Source organism: Megalobrama amblycephala, linkage group LG16, assembly GCF_018812025.1.
Source record: "Megalobrama amblycephala isolate DHTTF-2021 linkage group LG16, ASM1881202v1, whole genome shotgun sequence".
NCBI lineage: Eukaryota > Metazoa > Chordata > Actinopteri > Cypriniformes > Xenocyprididae > Megalobrama > Megalobrama amblycephala.
In genome coordinates, this window is record NC_063059.1 from 40768311 (window position 1) to 40784181 (window position 15871).

The window sequence follows — 15871 nt, forward strand, 5'->3', positions numbered from 1 at the left end:
GAGATGCTGCGAAAGACTCGAGTGCAACCGTCAAACAAACACGTTTCCATGGAAAAACGGCGCAGTGGAATGCATTCTCTATGAAAACAAACTAGACACTCATGACTGCCGCGTCCTGTGTGAAACTAGCTGTGAGCGTGCACCATTTCACACTGTCATGTTTATATTTGCACCAGTGGATTGCGGAAACTGAGTGCATTTGCACTTATTCTTCCAAACTGTCTGTAGTTGTCAGAAAAACACTATACTGACTCGAATGGCGCATTTTTCCGCCTGTCTCTGTGTATGAAGGAGCTGCCTGAGCCCCACTTCCGCCTCAGAGAGCAGACGAGATGACAGAGGCAGCACGATCGTCAAAATGTTGATAACATTTATTTTTGTGTAAACATAATGGGCAATATGTCACGTTACCAAAAATGATCAAGGTCATGTCCATATATCGTGTAGTCGATATATCGACTAGCTGCACATTGGTGGTGGTTGAGGAGATTCCCCCTTTCATATGTAAAGCGCTTTGAGTACCCAGAAAAGCGCTATATAAATGTAACAAATTATTATTATTATTATTAAAATAGACCAAAATCTCAAAATAAAAAACAACGGTTCTGCCTGTAGTGTCTTGCCTTATTGTCTATTAATGAATATAAGCTCATGAAAATCCGTGTGTACGCACCTTGAGCAGCAGCTGTCTGACCCACACGATATTGTTGACGACCTCAGGAAGGTTTCTGCCCGCTAGAGGACCGGTTTTCTCTCCTGGAGTGCCGTGACAACGGCTCTCAAAATCTGCCCGCAGTCCTGCACAACAACACAGCTAGCATGAAAACCTCTCTAAGGTATTTCTCTCCTCATCGGATGGCAGATCTAGATCTAGATGTGAAACTTTAGCTATGTATTAAACTCAAACAAGCTTCATAATGTAGACGGTCCTGATGTAGGCATGCTGACTTTTACAATACCTCATTTGGTAACACTTTATATAGGGAACACGTATTCACTATTAACTACGACTTTTCCTCAATAAACTCTTAATTTACTGCTTAGTAATAGCTAGTAAGTTAGGGTAGGATTAAAAATGTAGAATAAGGCATTAATATGTGCTTAATAAATACTAATAAACAGCCAATAACCTAGTAATAAGCAACTAGTTAAAAGACCCTAAAATAAAGTGTTACCCCTCATTTTAGCCAAAATTAGTGTTTCACATCAGTCATTTATGTGGTTTAGTTTCAGTTAGCATGCTGCCTTAGAAGGTAGGCAGTGAACCAGTGTTGTATTGCTCAGTGCGTGTGATCTGACCCTTGTTGTAGTCCAGCAGTCGTGTAAGGAGCGTTTCTCTCTCAGGCTTCAGTTCTTTGCTGATTGTGGGTCGTTTGATCAGATCTCTGTGTTTCTGAAAGGCCTGCAGAAGCTGAAACGAAGATAAGAAAACAACGACGTACATCTGTCTGTGAGTTTCTTATAAATCTGGTGTCAAACATCAAGCCTGTTTTTGTCTAAGTTGGCAGTTCTTAGCTAGAATAAGCTGTGATACAGATAAAAAGCCAAACGTCTGGACACACAGGACTAGTGTGAGTGTGTGTACCTGCTGCGGACTGTCCTGTGCATCTATTATGAAGGTCTTGAGCTTTCCAGCTGCTTCCTGTTCTGCTGGAGCGATGAGTCGATCAAACTGAGACACTGCGGCTCTCCATAAGGGCTAAACGCACACACATGAACAGACATACAGCTGAGTGATATATCAAATATTCATCATATGATTACGATGATGGTGCTGGAAACACAACAGCGCAGATAGCGTACCTCAGTGTAAGGGTTGTAGTGTATCGGGTTGAGTCCCGTGAAAGGCTGATACACACGTGCGGCTGAAACCTGCTGTTTCCCTCCGGATAACAAACGCTGCAGTTTTTCACAAACAGATCGCACCTGCGCCACCTGAAACACACACGTCATGAGATAACGCACCGGATTATACTGCAAAGATTGATAGGTGTGCGGTCCGACCTCCTCCAATCGCTGGCCGAGGCTCTGCAGCCCCTGTGGGCGGTGCTTCTCTCCGCTCCACGGATGAGGCGAGTAGCGTTTCCACACCTGACCAGTCAGGTGTTCACAGGCCGCCACCCACTGCTCACAGACAGTCACGCCCCCTTTAAGCCCCTCCCTGACTGTGAAATAAGCATCCTCCCACAAGCGCAGCGCATTCAACTTCCGCTGTACGAACCTGCCGAGAGCTCCGCCTGCGAACACACGTACATCAGGAACGCCATTAGTACTTTCTCAAGTATATTCTCATTATTACTTATCAAGGCTTGATGTGCACCTATGACATCCATGAGTCTGATCATGCGTGTCTCGGGGTAGGGGGCGTGCTCATTCTGTTTCCACACGTCATCTACTGTCTCGCGTGTGCTCTCAATCAGGTCCAGCACCTCCACCAGACTGAAACTATCCAGATTACTGTAGTCCTGAAAACAAACACTGTTTGATTACAGACATTCTTCAAAATATCTTCTTTTGTGTTCAAAATACAGGTTTGGAACAACTTGAGGGTGAGTAAATGATGACAACATTTTCATTTTTGGGTGAACTATCCCTTGAAGTTCTAGCTTTAAAGCTCTAGGAGGAGTAGCGGTCAGAAATTTTAGTCTCAGAAGATGAAGAAGTTTATCTTTCTCAAGCCAACTTAATAATACTACAATAACACTGGGTCGCACACGGCTATGTGTACAGCTGTGTGCATGAGCATCAAAACTCTTAACGTATGTACCTTCTCAATGGTGGTGAAGAGCTCAGAGAAGTGTGCGGCTCTCTCTCTCTCGCTGCTCTGCTGTCCAGAGCGACTGACATCGGCCCAGAAGCAGAACTCATCCAGAGGGGTCGTGATGCCTGCACACATCAGCATGTGGACTTTATTCACATGAAATTTAATGTATAAATGTATAAATGTTTAATTAGGGCTCGACAATAAGGACTGCCCGATGGCCCAGGGCCAGTGTGAACGACGCTCAGGACAGTAGACAGAACGGTCATTTGCCCGATCGGGCCAGTGCTGTCTGTGCTATCGTCAATGATATCGTAACTGTTGATTTAACATTCTGAAATTATCGAGTATGTCCCTCACTTTACAAAAACAGGGCTCAACACTAAGGATTTTTTCTACTGGCCTGGTTGGGCCAGTTGTTCAAATTTTTACTTGCCCCACCAGAATTTTCACTGGCCCCACAACAAATTTTTTTAAAAAAGACAAGAAAATGGGCCTATAAAATAGCATAGTTATTGTTTTCGTTGTCTTTGTTACATTTAACCTCAATAAATAGGGTTATGACACCAAGAGCTATTAAATTAACTCACTTATATTTTAAAAATTGTTAGACAAATAAATAGTAAGTAATAAAATAATAACAAATAATCAAATTATGAGTAATAGCACAAATAAATACAACAGAACAAACATATAAATTAAATAAATTGTGCTTTTCAAGTTTTTCATGTAGGTTTAAACTAGATTTTCGGGTACAGAAATTGTAATCTAATGTATAGCTAAATATATAACAATACATTAAACTAATGAGAGCAGTTACAGATGCATAAAAATGTTTTTAATGTTGAAAATATAAAACGTTAAATACTGTTATTTGAAATTATTAAAAAAATGAAGACACTTTAAATGTGAAATTAAACCCGCCAGCAGGTGGCAGTGAATCACTGTTAATGAGCGAATCAGATTCAACCGATTCATTCAAACGGCTGATTCATTCAGGAAGTGTTGCTCAGAGACACAAAACAATGCTGTGGACTTTGGAACTATTTTCATTGGTGAAATAGAGTGAAACAAGCGATTTGGTGTCTAAAATGTCAATGTCAGTTAATATAAACTGCTTGTTTATTAAACTGTACGTTGTATAAAATCAATATCACATTTGTAATCATGCTGATATTTGGAGAAAAACGGCACTCTTTGTGTAATATTGGTTAACTATATTAAATTATATATATATGAAATATATACAGGGGCATTTTTGCCCCTTATCTTGAATTCTGGGGGCATTTTAATAGACTAAATCACGCAGTGAATGCGTGCATCTAAATAAGCACGCGCACTAGTCTAACCTACTAGACTACGTCACGTAGAGCATGCGTGCACTCAATGGGTATTTTTTTGTTTGTTTTTTGTAAAGTGAGGGACATGCTCGATAATATCAGATCGTTAAATCAACAATTACGATATCATAGACGATATATATCGCACACCCTACAGCACTGGCCCGATCGGGCAAGTGACCTTCCCGTCTACTCTCCTGAGCGTCGTTCACACTGGCCCTGGGCCATCGGGCAGTCCTTATTGTCGAGCCCTGAAAAACCAAACAAAAATACACCCATTGAGTGCATGCATGCACTATGTTACATAGTCTAGTGCACGTGCATATTTAGAGTGCACGATTTCACTGTGTGATTTAGTCTATAAAGTCTCCTTTACAATGCCCCCAGAATTCAAGATAACTGGCAAAAATGACCCTGTATATATTTCATATTTATATAATTTAATATAGTTAACCAATATTACACAAAGAGTGCCATTTTTCTCCAAATAGTAGCATGATTACAAATGTGATATTGATTTTATTCAGCGTACAGTTTAATAAACAAGAACTTAATATCAAGTGACTTACATTTTAGACACCAAATCGCTTGTTTCACTCTATTTCGCCAACGAAAATAGTTTCAAAGTCCACAGAATTGTTTTGCGTCTCTGAGCAACACTTCCTGAATGAATCAGCCGTTTGAATGAATCGGTTGAATCTCAATGATTCGCTCATTAACAGTGATTCGCTGCCACCTACTGGCGCGTTTAATTTCACATTTAAAGCGTTTTCATTTTTTTAATAATTTCAAATAACAGTATTTAACGTTTTATATGTTCAACATTAAAGGTCCCGTTTTTCGTGGTTTTTTGAAGCTTTGATTGTGTTTATAGTGGGCAATATAACGTGTTCATGTTTCGCGTGTAAAAAAACACAGTATTTTTCACATAATTTACTTATCTGTATACCGCTGTTTCCACTGTCATAAAAACGGGCTGATGACTTCCTTGTTCTATGAAGTCCCTCCTTCAGAAATACGTAACGAGTTCTGATTGTGCCAGCGGTTCCTGTGTTGTGATTCGACAGCAGCTTAGCGACCCTTGCCCGGAAAGGTCACGCCTCTTACCATAACGTGGAGATGCACGCGCTCAGTGTTATTGTAAACATGTCTTTAATTTTACCCTATCAATTTGAGCCGGAATCAGACCCGGTGATTGGACTGCGGGATGAAAATAACAGCGTTTCGACGACATGGCGACAAACACACTCTACAAACGCAACTCTTGTGTATTCCTGTGGGCGGAGGTTAGTCAAAAAACTGTTTTAGTGACGTCATTAAAGAAGGAAGTAGAGGGATGTAGTCCAAACTTGGCCGTTCGATGTAGGCGACTTCTGTTAAATAAAATATCTCGCTTGGCATTGAACTTTGAGCTTTAAAATTTTACAGATTTTATTTATACTCTAACAACAACATTACACACTAACTAAAGTTTGAAACATGGGATCACGAAGAACGGGACCATTTTTATGCATCTGTATCTGCTCTCGACTGATTAACTTTAAAAAAGCTAAATCTATTCTATAGTTCTATAGTTATACATTAGATTACAATTTCTGTACCTGAAAATCTCCTTAAAACCTACTTGAAAGACTTGAAAAGCACCATTTATTTCATTTATATATTTGTTCTGTTGTATGTACTGTCTAACAATATTTAAAATATTTAAGAAGTTAATCTAGTAGCTTTTGGTGTCATAACCCTATTTATTGAGGTCAAATGTAACAAAGACAACGAAAACAATAACTATGCTTATTTGTCTTTTACTTTTATTAATTTTTTGTTGCGGGACCAGTGAAAATTTTGGCAGGGCAAGCAACCGAGCCCAACCGGGCCAGTAGAAAAAATCCTCAACGTTGAGCCCTTTTAATGTATGAATGTATAAAAACACAAGCTTGGAGAACTTACTCAACACATCTGACTCTGAATGACTCCGTTTCCCAGAATCCTTTGGTGCAGAGTGTCTAAGCACAGAACCCAGCCCGACCTCAAGATCCGTGAGCAGAGACTGAAGCTTTGAGTCGAACGACTGACTCCATTTATCATCCTGCAGAAAGCAGAAAACATATATTATAAAAACCTAACAGCAAATTCACATGCATGTGAAACACGTCCCATGAGGCTGACCTGCAGCAGGACGGGGCCGTAGACCTGTCGCAGGGCCTGGTACAGGGTGCTGATGGGAGACTCCAGCATGGAGGACACCAGGACGGATCGGTGCAGGTTGTCCTTGGACACCACACACGGATGAGGTTTGAAGAACACAAGAACCCTGCCGTCACCCTCCATACTCTCCAGCTGCACAAACACAACATGAACTTCTGCTTTTGCTTTTCTGAGAATTTGGTAGCTGAATATAGAGCTGGGAGTATAAAATAATGCTGATTACTGTGAATATTGATGCATGTTTTATTTGGCCATTAGGTTTCCTGAAGATTGTGCCTCTAATATAAATCGGTAGCAATCATACTTCATGAAGATGAATCACTGAATTCGTGTTTTGAACTGATTTGTTGTCATGAAACGCCTCCATTGTAGAGTCTGTGTTTACGTAATATGTGTGTTTGTTTTGTGTACAATTATTATGTATATATAAATACACACACATACATGTATATTTTTAAGAAATATAAGCATGTATAAATATATAAATATATTTATATTTTTATATATTTAAATTATATATAAATGTAAATATTTGTATAGAAACAGATATTATAAACAGATATATATATAAGATATTTTTCTTAAATATATACATGTATGTGTGTATATTTATATATACATAATAATTATACACAAAACAAACACACATATATTATGTAAACACAGACTCTTATTTTGTACACGATAACCACGGTTATCGTTGAACAGCCCTAGTCTGCATCATTCATTCATTCACACAGAACATGCAGGATTCATGTTTAAATAGTCATTTTGCCGATTAATATTCAGGATTCACGTTTAAATAGTCATTTTTTGGTTTAATATTCAGGATTTACGTTTAAATAGTCATTTTGCCGATTAATATTCAGGATTCATGTTTAAATAGTCATTTTGCGGTTTAATATTCAGGATTCACGTTTAAATAGTCATTTTGCGGTTTAATATTCAGGATTCATGTTTAAATAGTCATTTTGCCAATTAATATTCAGGATTCACATTAAATAGTCATTTTGTGGTTTAATATTCAGGATTCACATTTAAATAGTCATTTTGCAGATTAATATTCAGGATTCACGTTTAAATAGTAATTTTGCGTCATTTCGCCGATTAATATTCAGGATTCACGTTTAAATAGTCATTTTACGGTTTAATATTCAGGATTCACGTTTAAATAGTCATTTTGCCGATTAATATTCAGGATTCACGTTTAAATAGTCATTTTGCAGATTAATATTCAGGATTCACATTTAAATAGTCATTTTGCAGATTAATATTCAGGATTCACGTTTAAATAGTAATTTTGCGTCATTTCGCCGATTAATATTCAGGATTCACGTTTAAATAGTCATTTTTTGGTTTAATATTCAGGATTTACGTTTAAATAGTCATTTTGCCGATTAATATTCAGGATTCATGTTTAAATAGTCATTTTGCGGTTTAATATTCAGGATTCACGTTTAAATAGTCATTTTGCCGATTAATATTCAGGATTCATGTTTAAATAGTCATTTTGCGGTTTAATATTCAGGATTCATGTTTAACTAGTAATTTTGCAGATTAATATTCAGGATTCACATTTAAATAGTCATTTTGCCGATTAATATTCAGGATTCACGTTTAAATAGTCATTTTGCCAATTAATATTCAGGATTCACAATTAAATAGTCATTTTGTGGTTTAATATTCAGGATTCACATTTAAATAGTCATTTTGTGGTTTAATATTCAGGATTCACATTTAAATAGTCATTTTGCAGATTAATATTCAGGATTCACGTTTAAATAGTAATTTTGCGTCATTTCGCCGATTAATATTCAGGATTCACGTTTAAATAGTCATTTTGTGGTTTAATATTCAGGATTCAAGTTTAAATAGTCATTTTGCCGATTAATATTCAGGATTCACGTTTAAATAGTCATTTTGCCGATTAATATTCAGGATTCACGTTTAAATAGTCATTTTGCCGATTAATATTCAGGGTTCACATTTAAATAGTCATTTTGCCGTTTAATATTCAGGATTCACATTTAAATAGTCATTTTGTGGTTTAATATTCAGGATTCAAGTTTAAATAGTCATTTTGCCGATTAATATTCAGGATTCACGTTTAAATAGTCATTTTGCCGATTAATATTCAGGATTCACGTTTAAATAGTCATTTTGCCGTTTAATATTCAGGATTCACGTTTAAATAGTCATTTTGCCGATTAATATTCAGGATTCACGTTTAAATAGTCATTTTGTGGTTTAATATTCACAGACACTATTCTATACTGCGATCTGATTTAAGTGTACTAACCTACATTTTGTTTATTCATCAAAAATCTGACAAATTCCGTGATATTCCACGTTATACAGTAAATTCCGTTTTTTTTTTTTTTTTTAAAGCTGGACTCCGCAATTCCGTCCATGTTTTCTGCATCACAGAAATCATATGGCCCTACTTACACCATTGAAACCTGAAGTGTACCTTAAAAAAATACATATTTAATTTGATTTACCTGTTAATTTAATAAATGTATGTAAAAAAAAAAATAATGTGGGGCATATATAATTAAATGCTTAAATATTTTTGTTTCTTGTGTTCAACCATAATTATGCCTTGATGTTTTAAATGTAATGAATCCTCTTGATTAAATTAGATGTTTTTTTAATGAAATTATTCTGATTAGGTGGGGAAAAAAAACCCTTTCAAGCAATTTCAGAGCAAATGGAGAGAATCAAGTTGAAATGCACTTACATCAAGTCATTTGGTAAATGCTTTTGACTTAAATGAAAAATCAAGATTATTTGAGTGGTGTTGCACCTTGTTGGAGAAGTGCAGCTCATCTGCGTGTCTGCTGACGGCAAGCAGAAACTCATTCCCATCATCTAGGAAGTTATCGAGAGGACGGCAGGAGGAGAGAGATGCCGGTGTGTCCAGAGAGAAGTAGTTTCCCGCCGTGGTCAGGATGAAGAGTTTACGAGGGTCATCTGTCCCAGACGGCATCTTTCACCTGTTTAAACATCACATGCATTAGCAACAGAAAAACAAAACAGTTACTGAAGAAATCATACATACAGTCAGCCATTATATTTTCTCCCAATTGTAATAAAATTCTCCCTATGTAATAAAGCAGTGCTGTTTATGAAAGCATAAAAACAGAGAATAAATAATGCATATATGACTGAGACACTGTGATACTTGAGTCCTACTTTGATTTTATTTACAGCACAAAATGTCACAATGGGTCTTAAAAATAAGCATTAATATTTAAAGCAAACTTCTTTAGCCACATGGCGTGTGAATGCATTTGGAGTAACTTTTTTATTAACAAACACGTGACATCTGGAGTCAAGATTAATTCAGTTTAATATATGTACAGCTGTCACACAAACACGACAAGCAAATGCGCACTTATTACTTGTAATATGCACAAATACACAAATATAATGCCTGAAGAATATCATTTTGATAATAGATAATGGGAAAAGAGCGTCTTACGGTTTACTGAAGTCAGATTCTGACAGTTTGATCAGTTCTGCTGAAGGATTAGCACGCTAGGCTACGCTAACCACTCTATCTCTCCCATGAAGTGAATTTACTCCTGCAAAATAAAATAACGAGCTTCTGTTAGGCGGAGCGCAGAAGGCTGTGAAGAACACGCTTTGTGTTGGGTTTTAAACGCATCTTCGACAGCAGATCCCTGTCATTTGTCGGGTGGATGTGCAGGAGCAGATGAGGGAATGTTGTGGCGCATTAGCGGTGAAGCTGGCGCGGTCTCCGTGGCAACTACGGCCATATCGTTACGTAACGAGTGTCGTGAATGCCAAGCGCGTACGTGTGTAAAAGCGCGTACTAGATTCAGGATTCACGAGTCCAACAAAAGAAAGGAAAAAAGACGCTTTTTTCCCTCTTTATTGATTTATGCTTTATTGATATCTATCTATCTATCTATCTATCTATCTATCTATCTATCTATCTATCTATCTATCTATCTATCTATCATTCTAACGTTCTATCTATCTATCTTTCGTTCTATCATTCTATCCATCTTTCGTTCTATCGTTCTATCATTCTATCTATCTTTTGTTCTATCATTCTATCTTTCATTCTAACTTTCGTTCTATCTATCTATCTATCTATCTATCTATCTATCTATCTATCTATCTATCTATCTATCCATCATTTTATCTATCTATCTATCTATCTATCTATCTATCTTTCCATCATTCTATCTATCTATCTATCTTTCGTTCTATCATTTTATATATCTATCTTTCGTACTATTGTTCTATCTATCTATCTATCTATCTATCTATCTATCTATCTATCTATGTTCTATCATTCTATCTATCTATCTTTTGTTCTATCTATCTATCTTTATGTTCTTTATTGTTCTATCTATCTATCTATCTATCTATCTATCTATCTATCTATCTATCTATCTATCTCGATCTATCTATCTATATCTACGTTCTATCGTATCGTATCGTTCGTTCTATCATTCTATCTATCCATCTTTCGTTCTATCATTCTATCTATCTTTCGTTCTATTGTTCTATCTATCTATCTATCTATCTTTCGTTTGTTCTATCATTCTATATTCTATCTTTCGTACTATTGTTCTATCTATCTTCTATCATCTATCTATCTATCTATCTATCTATCTATCTATCTATCATTCTAACGTTCTATCTATCGTTCGTTCTATCTTTCGTTCTATCATTCTTCTATCATTCTATCCATCTTTCGTTCTATCGTTCTATCATTCTATCTATCTTTCGTTCTATCATTCTATCTATCTTTTGTTCTATCATTCTATCTTTCATTCTAACTTTCGTTCTATCTATCTATCTATCTATCTATCTATCTATCTATCTATCTATCTATCTATCCATCATTTTATCTATCTATCTATCTATCTATCTATCTATCTATCTATCTTTCCATCATTCTATCTATCTATCTATCTTTCGTTCTATCATTTTATATATCTATCTTTCGTACTATTGTTCTATCTATCTATCTATCTATCTATCTATCTATCTATCGTTCTATCATTCTATCTATCTATCTTTTGTTCTATCTATCTATCTATCTATCGTTCTATCTATTGTTCTATCTATCGTTCTATCATCTATCTATCTTTCGTTCTATCATCTATCTATCTATCGTTCTATCATTCTATCTATCTATCTTTCGATCTATCTATCTATCATTCTAACGTTCTATCTATCTATCGTTCGTTCTATCATTCTATCTATCCATCTTTCGTTCTATCATTCTATCTATCTTTCGTTCTATTGTTCTATCTATCTATCTATCTTTCGTTTGTTCTATCATTCTATATATCTATCTTTCGTACTATTGTTCTATCTATCTATCTATCTATCTATCTATCTATCTATCGTTCTATCTATCGTTCGTTCTATCTATCTATCGTTCTATCATTCTATCTATCTATCTTTTGTTCTATCTATCTATCGTTCTATCTATTGTTCTATCGTTCTATCTATCTATCTATCTATCTATCTATCTTTCGTTCTATCTATCGTTCCATCATTCTATCTATCTATCTTTTGTTCTATCTATCTATCTATCGTTCGTTCTATCGTTCTATCATTCTATCTATCCATCTTTCGTTCTATCATTCTATCTATCTTTTGTTCTATTGTTCTATCGTTCTATCTATCTATCTATCTATCTATCTATCTATCGTTCTATCATTCTATCTATCTATCTTTCGTTCTATCTATCTATCTATCTATCATTCTAACGTTCTATCTATCCATCTTTCGTTCAATCATTCTATCTTTCGTTCTATCTATCTATCTATCTTTCGTTCTATCATTCTATCTATCTATCTTTCGTTCTATCTATCTATCTATCTATCTATCTATCTATCATTCTAACGTTCTATCTATCTATCGTTCGTTTGTTCTATCATTCTATATATCTATCTTTCGTACTATTGTTCTATCTATCTATCTATCCTCCTGAGAAATGAGTCTGAAATAAGTAAACAATGTTCAGAAGCTTCTGATCATTTTATTTCAATATTATATCAGTTTATTATATCAGTCTCTTGCCTGTCAATCATAGCAGACTAAGACAAGTCAGCAGTAGAGAAGAACATGAATTCTGCTTAAACATGCTGTAAGGGTCTCAATCCGAACTTCACAACCCCTCAAACAGCCCTCGAGTCCTCAGATGCTTTGACAGTACTGTAATACGCTAGTCACGCCAGTAGAGCCGCGTCGACTCTGTCCCTGCGAGAGAGAAATAAAAACAGCACTGATGAAAGAGAGAGAGCAACGAAGGAGAGAGTGAGACGGAGAGATGGAGGGAAAGCTGCATTAATGGGCTTATTGTAATATGGGAAAATACCTCAGAGACACACAAACCCACAGAACAGCTGCAGCACGCTGGAAACTCTGTGTGTGTGTGTGTGTGTGTGTGTTGAGAGGCAGTAATTCCCAGTATAACAGTCGTATTTGACCTCAGACAAGCCCTCCATAATAATGCAAGGATGTTGAACAGTGTGTGTGTGTGTGTGTGTGTGTTTCTGCACAGCTGCAGGGCTCATAACCTCCAGTCTGAGCGCACAGGAATTAGACTCCAGGAAAGAGCCAAATGGACGTAAAATAAAGCACAATCACCCCACCAGGGAAAACACACACACACACACTTTCAACACCACACATTCCACGGATCTGGACAAGCGCGGCGGAGGAGTTGGCTGACAGGCTGGGAGTTTTTACCGGAGAGGGGGAAATGTCAGCCATGTTAGTGCTGTACGTTACAGTTCCTGTGAGTTAGTGGCCGCAGGAGTACTGAACACACTCCAAAACACACACACACACACACACACACACACACACACACACACTACATGACCGCAACCGCAGCTAATCTACAGTCAACTAACAACCTCAGCCCACTTTAGAAATCTGTTTCCAGGAATAAGACTCACTATTAAGTGAACTCATTAAGAAAACATGCAGCTAATAATGGTCAAGACAAAATACCCTCCGAAGAAATTACTGTGTACACCTATATATATATTTATATATACATATATACAATTATATCCAGATTCATGACTTATTTACTTACATTGTAAGACACTTCCAGGAATGCTTTAGTACTACCGTGGTACTGTACATGGCCAAAAAAACATGGAATTGCCATTATATCATGTCTAAAACAAAAGATGGCATTACCAGAGAAGTTTTTGGTACTTTTTTTGTTAGAACACAATGACCTAATATATAAAACATTCAAAATTAAAGAGAGAATGTTGTAAATATGTATTCAACTCACTAAAATACAAGTTACAGTGACAGTTTAAGGCAATTCTAATCTGATGGAAAATATATCAGGAGAAAAAAAGAAATGAAGTGGTGCTCCCAAACAATGGAAACTGTTGTTGGACTGGACAGATAGGCTCATTAGAGTAGCAGCAGGTGGCGCTGTTGCATTAAATGGCAGAGCACATCAGTTTAGCTGGCAATTTTCACTTCCCCTCGGTTTCACAGACATGGTTTAAGCCTAGTCCCAGACTAAAAAAAATGCATGTTTGAGCTGTTTTAACTGAAAGAAGCTTACACTGAGATATCTTGTTTTGTCTTAAGATGAACAACAGTAATGTTTTTTTCTAAGGCACATTTATGAAAGCTATTTAAAGGCACAATATGTAAGATTTTTGGATTAAAATATCCACTAGAACAGTGTTATATATTTGTTGACTTGTTACATTATCCCAGTTGTTTCCAAGAATGTTTAAATCCAGAGAATAAGCAATTTTAACCAGGACACGGACTGTATCCGTGCGTCGCCTATCAATGACATCATATCCGCGTTACCCTCGGTTTCCAGTTTTATTTTGTAGAAACCATGGAAACACCAAAGACACTTTAGTATATTATGTGTTTTATTAGACAAGGGAACAACTGTTTGGATACATTCATCGACAGAAAACTAATCATTGTTATTTAACTAAACATGTTTTGTCTTATTGTTTAAATCTTGATTTACCGTATCATGGTTTACCATGCCTAATATCGCAGAGCAAATGCACAGAGTAATGTTATAACATCATTTTCAACACACTCACATGTATCTAATATGATAAACAGCGCTGCTTTACCCACATACACTCGACAGGAAGAAGCAGAAGCAGCGACTGTGGCATAATAAAAGTCCCGCTGCTGTGGAGACATGTGTCGCGCTGGTCTCTCATTAGCAATCGCTCCAGCTCCTCGTTCAGCTCCCACAATACTCATTCTGCTCTGCTTCATACTACAGTAACGTTAATAATCTCATCCATGAACATGATTTCTGCCCGAGTCCCATCGGATTCTTTTCCACCGGCTGTGAATTGAAGACGACAACTCCCATGAGTCTGCGCTAAATTTCGGCGTCATTAAGCTATGCCTTTGTTTTGAATAGGTGACCTCTAGTGGCGAAAACGTACATATTGTGCCTTTAAATGTCCTAATTGAACTAAAAGTAGTTTTCGTCAATTGAAATAAAGCGTAACAATAAATTATAAATAGTAGACGAAAAACTTAAACTAAAAAACGCAAGAGAAAATTAGAAATTATGACATGCCAACTAAATGAAATACATTAAATACTAAAATAGAAATAAAAATAAAATAAATCTAAAAAGAAATAGGGAAAAAAATTACAAAAAAATTGAAATTGAAATAAAATCAAATTAATATAAATAAAACTAATATAAAAATTAAACTAACTCAAAATATTAATAAATATTATAATAGTATAAAAATAACTAAATACTAAAATAACACTGATATTAACAAGACAAAATCAAACCTGGAACTACAACCAGAAAAAGATCATAAACAAGGGTGTAAAATTTTAATAAAAACTGAAATTTTATTAAAGGAAAGTGCCACTGTAAAAAAAAAAAAAAAAAAAAAATTGTTGGTTTAACTTAAAGTAAGTTAAGTGGTTGCCTTAAAATTTGAGTTCATTGAAATTAAATATTTGAGTTAAATGTGCAATATGTAATAATTTTGCAGTAAAATATCCAAAAACCACTAGGCCAGTGTTATATATTTTGTTCACTTGAGAACTTACAATATGCCAAATGTTTCCAACTATTTGTAAATCATGAGAAAATAGCAATTTTACCCAAGGCTCCGGGACGTGTGAGGAGTCGCCTGTCAATCGCGTCATACCCGCGTTACCCTCGGTTTCCGGATTTATTTTGTAGAAACCATGGAAACACCAAAGACGCTTTAATATTTACATGTTTTAATAGACAACCGTTTTGATATATTTATAGACAGAAAACTAATTATTGTTAAATAGCTCAACACGTTTAGTCTTATTGATTAAATCTAATTTTCTTGATTTTTTGCGAGTACCATGCTTTACCATGCCTCAGAGAAAAACACTATTTTATGAAGTAGCTAACATAGCATAATCAGATGCAGCTTTATTTTTAGTAACAGTAATACAGCATTTTCTCCATCATACGATACTTTTTAAAATTAATTGCATGTCATTTATCAACACAAGCCATCCAGTATTTAATATGATATTGTAAAAT

At 35.8% G+C, this 15871-nt stretch overlaps 1 protein-coding gene across 1 annotated transcript in view; it reads right to left on the reverse strand.

Moving 5' to 3' along the window:
* LOC125248291 (cytoplasmic dynein 2 heavy chain 1) overlaps positions 1-10065 on the reverse strand; it is a 108080-nt gene extending 98015 nt beyond the window's left edge. The window contains exons 1-11 of the mRNA XM_048160010.1: positions 9791-10065; positions 9113-9302; positions 6268-6438; positions 6049-6187; positions 2768-2886; positions 2321-2465; positions 2005-2237; positions 1804-1935; positions 1586-1699; positions 1300-1411; positions 674-798 (exon numbers count right to left, since the gene is read on the reverse strand). Coding sequence (XP_048015967.1) covers positions 674-798; positions 1300-1411; positions 1586-1699; positions 1804-1935; positions 2005-2237; positions 2321-2465; positions 2768-2886; positions 6049-6187; positions 6268-6438; positions 9113-9295 — 1473 coding nt within the window. The 5' untranslated portion in view covers positions 9296-9302; positions 9791-10065. The remainder of the gene's footprint in view (positions 1-673; positions 799-1299; positions 1412-1585; positions 1700-1803; positions 1936-2004; positions 2238-2320; positions 2466-2767; positions 2887-6048; positions 6188-6267; positions 6439-9112; positions 9303-9790) is intronic.
* Positions 10066-15871: the final 5806 nt, after the last annotated feature.